The 11501-nt window shown below is 41.4% G+C and overlaps 1 protein-coding gene across 1 annotated transcript in view; it reads left to right on the forward strand.

Annotated features, from left to right (window-relative positions):
- notch2 (notch receptor 2) overlaps nt 1–11501 on the forward strand; it is a 53995-nt gene that overhangs the window by 9271 nt on the left and 33223 nt on the right. Inside the window, 1 exon segment of the mRNA XM_020622362.1 lies at nt 1682–1763. Coding sequence (XP_020478018.1) covers nt 1682–1763 — 82 coding nt within the window.

An 11501-nucleotide genomic window follows, 5' to 3' on the forward strand; every position in this document is an offset into this window, starting at 1 on the left:
CCCCCCCCCCCCCCCCCCCCCCCCATGCCTTTTTTTTTTTTTTTTTTGCTGATATTGCAGTTGTCTACTATCTGCTAGATGACTGGTATCCTGCCTATATACCTCGTTGTATTGGCTAGATTTACTGTGCAGTAATAACATTTTGTGTCCTCTTTTATTCTGAAGTAAATTAAACATAATTTTGCATAAAAGTTTGACTTAAATGTGATCAAAACCAAAAGCAAAGGTTCCTAACGTGGATTCACTTCATTATTTGCGTATGATTATTGTTTATTATTGATTATTATTATGATTATTGTGCGTCGACTTGCATCAAATGTGCAGAATATATATTTGCAACAATAGTCCCAAAATAGTCCACGACTTTCTTTGGTCTCTTGAAATGCAGCCGCAATGTCATATCAACTCCCACTTTATTAAAGTGGATGTCTGCAGCTGTGCACATAAAGGCATATGTGTGTCTGGGCGTGCATGCTTGGTGGGATTATGAATTTCATGGCGGTTTATATATGATATCCCCATGTCTAATGGGCTATGCCTCTGAGCCTGGCTCTACAGCATCACTCTGCCCTCACTCTCTGATCAGACCAGTACAGAGACTGGCCCTAGAATGATTTGTGTCTGAAAATGAACTACGAGTGTCCATCTTTTAACACCACAAAATCATATAATTGGGGTTAATAATAGTTGGTGTTTTCACAAGGTCTCCTTAACACTGACATTCTAATTAATCTAGGCACAGGAAGTAACACCACTGCAGAGCACACTTCCTGTAATGCAGTGTCTATTTTGTGAAGACATTGTTGGTGTTTCTTTGAAATCAGCTGACCTACTCTCAGTTTTATAAAAACATCTCTGTTCAGCAGAGTGAGGATACATCACATAACCACTTTGTGAGACTATAGATGAAACAAAAATGTTAATATAGCAGTGTTTGTATAGCTAGTTCTAATGATTTATTGCAGTTTTACTTGATTAACGTTTGTATAGCTAGTTCTGATGATTTATTGCAGTTTTACTTGATTAATTACACAGTTAATTGTGGCTTCCTTCATTTGACTGCCATATCGCATTGATTAATGAAGAATGAGAACACCACACGCCTGTTTGGCACGCTGGGCCGGCATGGTGTGTGTGAAGACCACTTGAGCCATGTGTCTCTGGCGGCTTGACACACACAATGGCGGATGTGTCTAGCTGCGAGCGTCTCACTGGTGGAGCAATAGTTGGGCTTTGTTGTCTTCGTCAAGGCTCATTTCTGTCTGCCTGCCCGATTGGCTGCCCTGTGACCCCTGGCTGGTTTCAGGCTGGCCTTGCATAGTTAGCTAGATAGGTGGCGAGCCCTCAGCATTATCTCTGTAATCAGGAAAGGAAGGAAGAGAAGCTTTTGGACTATGTAGAGGGTTTCCCTTGAGAGAGAGAGTGTGCGTGTGTGTGGGGGGCTCATTCCATTCCAGGTTACCAATTTTCTGGGGAGTAATGCCCCATCATCATTGGGTCTCTGTAGTCCTGTCTAAACACAGTAAGTCAAGACCAATACAATAAAGAAACTTGAATTAGCTTAGTTAGCAAAAACACTGGGCTTAAATATGTAATTAAATTGTCACTTAGACTGAACACATAGTGGATGAAGTGCCTTTCTGATTCTCCAATCTCTAACGCGTCTTATTTTCTCTTGCAGCTCTGCAGTGTATGGATGATAAGGCACCGTGTGTGAACAATGCTACGTGTCTGGCCTTTGCTAATGGCACTGAATACTGCAGGTAAGATTGACTGTTTGGCTTTGTGACCACAGCTTTTCAGTTAAACTCATGATGTCATCCCAGCACTGTAACAGAAATATAAACACAGCTATAGAAATACTTCATGAGGTGATGGTTTTTATGTGAAAGCCAGTGCAGGTTTTTAGATCAACCCCAGCCTGTCTGCGGGACCATGAGGTTTTGCTCAAGCACGAAGGGGCAAATAAAAGACTGCTCTGTCTGACAAAGTACACCAGTACTGGGAACAATACCAACACACACATTTCCACCTCCAAGATCTTACTTAGGACATTTCGGGGGGTTTGTTACTTTCAGTCTCGTGGCTATAGATTTGATAGCTCGGTATTTTACTGCTTACTGATTTGTTACTGACATTTTTATTGCATGAGAAAATATCCTATTTGGTATAACTGATGAAACTAAAATTATAAGAAGGCTGTGAATTTGTTACCACCCATGTTAGTGTTGCCTTTTTTGCCTGGCACATGCCACATTGTTCTTCAAACTTGAGGTAACTTGCAAGTTAATCTCATTTACTGCCGGTGGTGCAGTCATACCATTAGGTCTGATCATGGTACGTACGTCAGTGAAAAGGAGAACAGTGACATCTGTAATCTATGCCTTCCACCTTCCGATGGCTTGAAATTAAGACTGAGCTCTCTTTATAATTGTGTTGCCACTCCCGAGCCAAATTCCCAACGAAAACACACATGTAGCTGCTTCAAGAACTTGATCATATTTCTTCAAATGTGATGTGAATCACATTGTATGTTTGTTCCCAGAGCTTCAGAATTTCAACACACTGGTACTTGTGTTAAAAGGAAATGAGAAGGCAACATTCCTTAATCAGTGTTTGACATTTCCTGTCTAATTGAAGGTCAAATAGACACTGCTGCAGGTGCAAAGAGGCTCACTGTGTCTGTGTAGTGATCTTCATGAACACAAAAGCGAACAGTATTCTTTTAATCAGAGTCAATTATTGAATTACTACAGACTGAGACTTTTAACTGTTAATATACACCATCCTACATGTGTGTGTTTGAGGACAGACATTAAATTTTGGAAATGTTTTCAGGTGGAGGAAACACAGTTGGATTCTCATGATTTTCACACAACAGCCCTGGGTCAAAACTCACCCAAAAGCAGAGCTCCATTCATGATATGTGCAGATGGGCACACGGTACCAGTAGAACAGTGCTTTATGCCAGACACTACTGTTCAGAAGCTTGGGGTCACCTCCATTTTATCTACTTTTTATTGTAACATTTAAGCATCTTCAGACTGTATAGAAGAAAAGAGCAAGATGCTCAGCTTCAAATGAGAGTCCCAGGAAGGGTAAAACCAAAGCAACCTACAAGTGCAACATGTTTTATGGGAACATCTGTACCAGTGCTTTCTGTCCAAACAATATTTGATATCAGTTGCAGAGAGACTTCCAAAAGTGGGGTCAGCTGTTGAACTACACCAATAACTGAGCAAATAGAGGTGATCCCAAACTCTTGAGCTGTATTATATGTCTCAGTAACATTCAGATCATTTGCAGCACTTTACAGCTTGACCATATCCTCTTAGCTTTTCTTTTTCTGCCTTTGGTTTTATTACTTTTACTAATATTTAATTCCTCTTGTAAATCCTATTATTACATGTAATACTTTGAGGGGAACTAGTGATTATTAATGCCTGAGGAATGTGGGACTTTTAGATTTCTCTTCTATTTGCTCAGCTTCACTGTCTCCATTCTTGACTATTAAGTCAGTTGGTGCCCGAAATAAGTGATGACTTTGATGATAAAAGAAAACACCCACAGAAGACACACACAGTAGAGTTTCCTAGTTTAGAAGTCAACTGACAGAGCGCAGGCCGACTGCTAGACTGATTACATACTTAGTTCATTTTTTTTCTGCTGTCCTCAAGCAAACATGAACTATAAATGCACATACTCATATGCACACTTGGCTCTGTTCCTGTCTGCACTGTTCTGCTGGTCAGAAGGCTCACTGTACAATCTAATTATGTCTTTATTATTCTCTAGAACGAGCTTCTGTGCATGTTGTCATTCTTCAACTTGCCTTTAGTGCCTCATCTGCTGAGTTCCCATACACCCTTAAAACTGGAAAACACACAACTAGTCTAGTCATTTGTATGTGTATCATTTAAGTCCTTTTTAGAGACTTCTTAAAGTTAGACTTTGCTAGGTTTTTGTTTAACAGTGGGAGAGAACAGGAGATGTGAGGAGTGAAAGGCAAACATTGAAGTACATTCCAAAGTACTGAGGTTTACGCTTGCACGCATACAGTAGCGTAGACTAAGACTGTGATATTTCCGGAAAAAACATGTTTCAAGATGTCCTGAATATTTTTTTTCCACAACAAGCTCAGGTGTCTCATTTTGGGGATCAAGAATGTTTTGTGAGAGGTAAAGTGCCTGGGAGAGGTCGACTGGCTGCCTCGCAGGGCAGGGTGCGGAGAAGCCATCTAACCGGTGACACTGCAAGCCATCATGTGTGAGTGTGAGAATAAGGTGTGTCTCTGCATGGATTTGTGCAAGTCACAGGTTTGCTTGGTAGGTCCATCACCGTTGAAGGGATACATAAACAGAATCTAATGAAGTATTGGCTAAGAGCACCGAAACATTGGTCTAGTTTGTGGGCAGCAGAGTAGGGCTGCATGATAAATTGTTTTGTGAGTGGGATTTGGATTCCTGTGCGATCTTACTCTCATGTGACAATAATTTTGCTGTGTTTGCATTAGCAATGAGATGCCTTGCATCAAACCATGCACTAACTTTTCCTCACTAAGCTGCATTAACAACTGCACAGTGATTTATTTCCGCCGAAACTGCTATTCAGCACTATGTGCACAGGGCAGGCAACACAACATTTAAAAAATAGTTGCAGGATGACACAGGATATCTTTCGCAATGTCACACATGTTGGATTTGTTTTTGAATCAGTCTTCCCTTCCTGTCTGTAGCCTGTCACATGATGTAACACATGCCTGCTACTGGTTAACACAGCTTAGCGAAGAAATGAGAGCACTTGGTTTGTTGCAAGGCATCTCCTTGTTAATGTGAACACGGCAGAATCATTGTCTCATGAGACCGAGATTGCACATCTAAATCAAGCTCACAAAACGATTTATCGCACAACCCTATCACAGAGGATTCATGATTCTGACATGGAGTCTGAGTTAATACCTGAGAGGCCTAAGCCAGAGTGAGGCTGCACTAGTTTTTGTTTGTTTGTTTGGTTTTGTTTTTTCAAACTTTATTTTCCTACATAACAAGATCTTGTCTGCTGCCAGGCTAGGGTGCAAAATGATGAACTCTCCCTCCCAGTGTGTTTTTCCTCTCTCTCCCTTCCCCTTGCAGTCATTGCCATGACTTTAGGGTTATTACAAAACTTTTGTTAAGAGTGAGGGGGAGAGAGTTACTGTGCTGTGTAGACCTGCTGCCTGTTTGATCTGACAGGTAGAATTTGCCTGCTGGGCAGACAGAGGAAGAGAAAGGGCCAAAAGAAAAGAGGATGTCTCTTTATAGGTAATTTGAGGAGGAATACCTCAGAGTGCAACTCCTTTCTAATGATGAGAGAGCAGGCTCGGGGGGTGGGGGTTGGGGGGCTTGTAATATCCCTCTTGTGGTACCTTCTTCATCAAACTGTCACTCATACATCCATGCCTCAGTTCCTCCCACTGCTTCAGGGATTTAGATGCCCCTGTACTCAACTCACCTGGCCCCTTAATCCTCCTCCCACAACCCCAGACTTTTGTCATTATTATCTTTACTTTTTCTTTACTTCTTTTCTCAACAGTTCACTCTTCACCGTCCACTCGATCTCATATTCGTGTGTTTTTGAAGAGCTATGATTCATGTCCACATCTCCTCTCAAAGTCTCAAGTCTTTAGAATAAAAAGTGGAGGTGACCAGAGTAGACACAGGGAGAAGGAAACAGACCAAGAAGAAAACTGGGAGAAAAGTGATTTAGACCAATCACTTCTCCCTTCTGCTTCACACCTCCACAGCTGACACAACACCCACTCTATCAGACACCCACAGTCACACAGTCTTTAACCGGGTTAAGCACATGATCCAAACTAAAGCCAACAAACCCTAGAGTAGAGATTGTAACCCACGCTGTGATTGCCTGCTCATACTCTCCAATTGCCTATCTCCTTCTCACAGTCCAGCTAACAGCACAGTGCATGTGGTTGAGACTGGAGCCACAATGATAAGAGTTTCTGTGTGTACATTTCTGTGTATGTACTATGTGTGTGTTTCTGGAGAGGCAGGGGCACCTTGAGGAAAAGTTCACATGCTTGCACAGAGAAGATGGAAGCTCAATTAAAATGTTAGGTTCAGTATTTGGATGGTGAAGAAGTAGCTGTGTGCCTCTTGAGTGTGTGTTTAAGGGCCCAAAAGATAAGTGAAGTAAACTGTTTATCAGTGCCAACCAGGGCAGTAGCTAAGTATTGTTTTAATTATGGATTAATGAATTATTTTATGCCCTGTGATGGATTGGGGACCTGTCCAGGGTGTACCCCGCCTTCGCCCGATTGCCAGCCGGGATTGGCTCCCCTAAAGCTAACTCAGTTGATTGATCGTGGCAAACATAGCCTGCTGTCACTGGGTTTGGATTTTCTTTTTTTTAATTTCATCTTGATAAAACAAGCAAGGCACTCAAACAGAGGGTGAAATACACAAATGGAATCATCCTCTGACGTCTTGGAGTCAAACCCTGCTCTCAGAAAGGCCTTTCAAAACAGTGGGGAATGTAACAACCAGATCATAAACCCACATGCAGTAAGCTGACAAGTGGCTCTCTGTCACACATTGATGATTTTCAAAGAATTAGCTAGTAATTCTACATTTAAGAAATATTTAAAATAGCACTTTTTTCTATTATGTGACTGATTATAGTTATTATCTTGGCTTGTGTCGAGAATAATTATATTGGTTGTTGGAATGTTTTGATTTAAATTTTATGATCCATCCATCCATTATCTATACTCCTTATCCTGAATAGGATCACAGGGTGGCTGGAGTCACTACAGGGTTTTGTCTAAGGTCACACATTCTCTGTACATGCACTGCAGTGTGAGCTTTAGTTCTTATGTTTGTTTAATAAAAAAAAAAAATTCAGACAGTAAAGATAGTTTAACATAGCTCTTAGATATAATTAAATCATCAAACATCAGTGAAATATATCAAAAAACCACAAGAATAACTTGCTAATTAATTTCTCCGTCTGTATGCCAGTGAGATTTCTCTAAGCAGAATATTAATAAGTACCACAGAGTAAAAATAGCGGGGAGTAAATTTCTCTGGGTGAGCTGCAGCAGTAAATTCAACATTTAATAAACACGAGCAGTTCAGGTATCAGGTCTGTCTCCTTATTCAGAGAGTGAATGCTGTATTTTTTCAGTTATAATTTTCCTAATCAGTCGTGGCATCGTATAGACCTCACTGTGGAACGTTTGTAGGCCGTCAGACCTATTGTTAGAGACTCCATTTTAAACAACCACAAAACACAGGATAATGACAGAACAACACAAAGAGACAGGCAAAAGAAGCATTCAGAGAGAAAACGGTCCTGTGCTGTTGTACCGCAGCCACTCAAATGAGTCTTTTTGAACATGTCTCTAAACACAGCCTGAGATGTAACCGCATGGCCCTTTATTGGACTCCACCCTGCTCTTCATTCAGTATGCACAGATGCTTTTCAGTCTGACCGACTGCTTCCTTCTCTTATATATATATATATACAGTACATGTCACTCTCTCATTACCCTTCTGGCTTTAACTTCCACCTCATTGCTCTTGCTTTACTTCATCCTCCTTCCTCTCTTACTTGTTTTTTAAGACTCATACCTCCCTCTGCCCTCATCCTCTGTGATGTTATTTTGCTGCTTCTGCTCATCTTTTCTGAAAATGAGTAGAAAAACAACTTCTGAGAAGTGATTGTATCACAATCTCACCTCCAGCTCACAAAATCTACATTGCTACTGCCAATTATTTAATTAATAGATTCATAGTTTCCATCCCCTCTAACACAAACCCATAATTTACATTAAAATTTAGGTATGTTTGTTTTTTCCTAGTGTAGAACAGGCCTCTTTTTTTTTAATCTGATATTTGGGCCTAAAGCTGGATCCATGCTTCTTGCAGTGAGCTTGGCAAATCTGTGCAATTATGTAATTGTGGCTGGTCCATGGATCTGGTTTGTGCCTCTTGAAATTTGAAGCACCATAGTTTGCGGTCTCACAGTTTCCACACAGACTGACCCAACCAACCTTTTCTCCATCCTTCCAAAATGCACAAAAAAAAAAACAGAATAACATAAAAGCAAGCACAGCTTAATGCAGTGTTGACATATAGAAACTGTAAATGTTTCAACAAAGAACTACGATGCTCAGTTTCTCCTGCTTTGTTCTTCAGTAGCAGCCTTCATGTGTCCTTGCTGTAGACATATCCGCAGAAGAGCTTGCTATAGATCAGTGTGTAGCATAATCCAGCCCTCACTGCCAGCCTGTCCACACACTACATTTAAACAGTGGCAGTGTTACAGAAAATGTCTAGCAGAACTCACTTCTGTGATTTTGTTACTTAAGATTGTCTACATTTTATCAAGCGTATCCCAAAGCTGCTATAAGCTCACTGGTGCACTTTGTTCATTTTGTGCTGCTGGACTTGAGGTGGCAGTGTTATCTGTCAGTATTTTGCTTATAGGATTTTAGATTGACAAGTATGATTGGAAAGAACTGGAAAGGCTTAGTCTGCTTCCCACATAAACACTGCTGTGGATCTCTTTCTTCTCATGCTCACCTTTTTACTTCAGTTTGGTTCTAATGTTAGATGAACTGTTATGTGTAGTAGTTGTCTGGACTGCCTGCACAGAAATGGTGTCAATGTGGGCTTTCCTAAGTCTTGGTAGAACAAATTTGGTCACACACTGGGGTACTTCCACCAATGAGATACATGTAAGCCCATTCAGACCAGTCTTGGGAGCTCCTTAGTTTGGTCCACCGTTTACCTTTGAGGTCTAGAAAGTGCTTCCCTGTTTGTGTCACTTCTGAGTCTAGTATGACTGAAAGTTCAGCTCAATCATTTATGTGGTACAGTACAATGTCAGGTGAAAGCTGTTGTATGAAGAACTTGGTCTTGTGCAATGAGTAACATGGCCATTTTGTTTGAACATCAATTTGATTATTTTCGAAGTGATTTTGCATACATGTGCCATATCATAGTGTACAAATCTGATTTCCTGCGAGTCACTAATTCAAACTAGCTGCAAAGTCCTGTATACAAGCGACAACATATCACTTGACTTGTGATGCCCATGCATGCATGCACAAGACCACAGTACAGTGAGTAGGCCACCTAGACAAGCCAGGGAGTGATCCAAGGATTGAAATGTGAGCTGGTTTTTGCTCTCCCTCTTTCTCTCTCACACGGTTTTTCTCTGAGATGGCCGCAGGGGGAGGTCATGATGGAGTCATTAAGCGTCTCCAAGGCTAGAATAGCAGTGGTGGTGGAGCTGTACTGAGGAGAGGAAGGTAGAGAAGTAGGAGGAGAGAAATAGCACAAAAGAAAAAAGGAATGAGGGATAGGGGATAGGAGGAGAATGAGGAGTGGGAGCCTGGGACATATGAATTAGGAATGAAGGAGGTGGGAGAAATTACATGAGTGAGTGAGAATCAGCCCACCCTCCCTGCTTTTTGGAAGCCCACACGGCCAGCCAGGAGAGGCAGAGGTCAGCATGAGGTAGAAGAGGAGGAGGGAAAGAATGAAAGAGAGAAGGGGTGCAAAGAGGGAGAGAGATGGAGGGGTGTGCATGAGATGGGGGCGCTAATGTGAACCAGCTGTAGAAACCTGACACCTCCAAGAGTGGATTAGAAGGTTGAGGTGGAGGAGTAAGAGGAGGGAAAGAAGGGCTGCAGGAAACGGCACAGAGTAAGAGAAGGATGGAGAAAAGAGGAGGAAAAAAGTCCTCGTGGAGCAAAACAAAGAGTCCCATAGATCACTTGGGCTGCAGAAACCCTCTCTGCTGTACTGTTCATGAAAGCAGAGCTGACTGTGTGTGGAAAAAAAAAAAAAGGGAAAAAAAATAAGTCAGTGTGCAAATTCTAGCTCAAGTGTATGAAAATTTGTCTGAATGATCACACAGCTTCCTGTGTGTTGTTTTCAGCGACAGACTGGTGTGTTGGGTTATCTATTCCTCGGTGAGCCACCACTCCCTGACAATGTGAATCATGACAGCCTTGTCTGTTTGCCTCAGCCACTAGCCACAGTCACAGGCTAATAATGAGCGCTCTATCTGGCAGTGAAACCTGAAGGACAGGGTGATATCACTTCCTGACGCCATGGCATTTGCTCTGTCAACACTGGTTAGATAGCAACAGTTGTATTTATTAGAGCTTATTAATATGAATCTTTCCTGTCAGCACATTTTCATTTTTATAAAATGTAGTGGCTCTACTTATCTTTGAAAACACATCTCATATTCTCATTAGTTTTAGTAGTGAAAATGTGCAAAATGCTCCTAGTGAAACGTAAACCTGGCAGTAAGCTGGACACGGTGCACTGTGTGTGACAGCCTGCTAATGTGATGTATGTCACAGGGCAGGGGGCCGTGTCATTACTCTGGGAACAGGGGCCGGGAGGTGGTCCAGGAGAAAGACGCCCAGTCCTAATTCCCAGGACAGCCATCCTGCTATGATATCATGACCAGGCTGTGTTTGTGTTTAGAGTAGGGAGGGACATCTTTATGTTTTTGAGTTTGTGGGTGAGTGTGTGTGTGTTTTGGAGTGTGTAGGGGGTGGCAGCGCAGACATGCTGATACATGGACACAGGCAGGGGAGAGGGAGGATGGCCGTGTCAAATCTGTCAGGGTCGAGGTGAAGAGGCATAAAGCTTGTCTTTTCTTTGAAGATTGAACATGACAAATCTACCATCTTGTTTGTCTGTTTACCAGCACCATGACATTTGCTCTTTTAATCGAAGATTTTAAAGAATATTTTATGGTGAGAGAACATACATTTAAAAGAGATGGCTGGTGTTTTGTCACTGCTAACAAATATCATGAATAGACCAAGATCAAAGTATCTTGATACTATTCAGTGCCCATTGCCTCTCTATGACAAAGTCAGACATCTTGGGTTAACAAATGTGTACCTTCCTGTTTAAACAAAACTGAGTAATCACCTATAAGTTTTAAGCAAACTTTACTCAACTAGAGAAAACGGTACATTATTTGGGGATTATTTTCAGCAGTGGATTTGGTGCATTAGCAAGCATTTCTGACAGCAGGATGGTGAATTGATCTGTCCATGTTTGGTATAATACATTTCACTATTACTGTTACTAGGATCAGCTCATTTGTTGTCCTTCAAACTTAGTAGTAGTGAAGAGGGTTTGTCATACCTTTGTTAGGTATTTTTAGTGAGATAAATATTGGTTAGGTACTTGTATGTATTAGAAATGTTTAGTGGAGATAGGATGTCTAGTTAGACTGTTAAATGCTTAGGCCTGCTTATGAGTTTCTACAGGGTACATCTGGTCAAGGATAACTAGAGAGAAGAGTTGATGACTGTCAGCAGACAGGGTGTTTAATATTATTATTATGACGTGTATAACTGTAGCCTTAGCCATAATATGTTCTTATGTTTAAGTCACGACATGTTACTAGAGGTCGTGTGAGAATGTTTTTAGCTACACACCACTTAATCAACAGACACACACACA

This window comes from Monopterus albus, unplaced genomic scaffold, assembly GCF_001952655.1.
Source record: "Monopterus albus unplaced genomic scaffold, M_albus_1.0 scaffold279.1, whole genome shotgun sequence".
Taxonomy (NCBI): domain Eukaryota; kingdom Metazoa; phylum Chordata; class Actinopteri; order Synbranchiformes; family Synbranchidae; genus Monopterus; species Monopterus albus.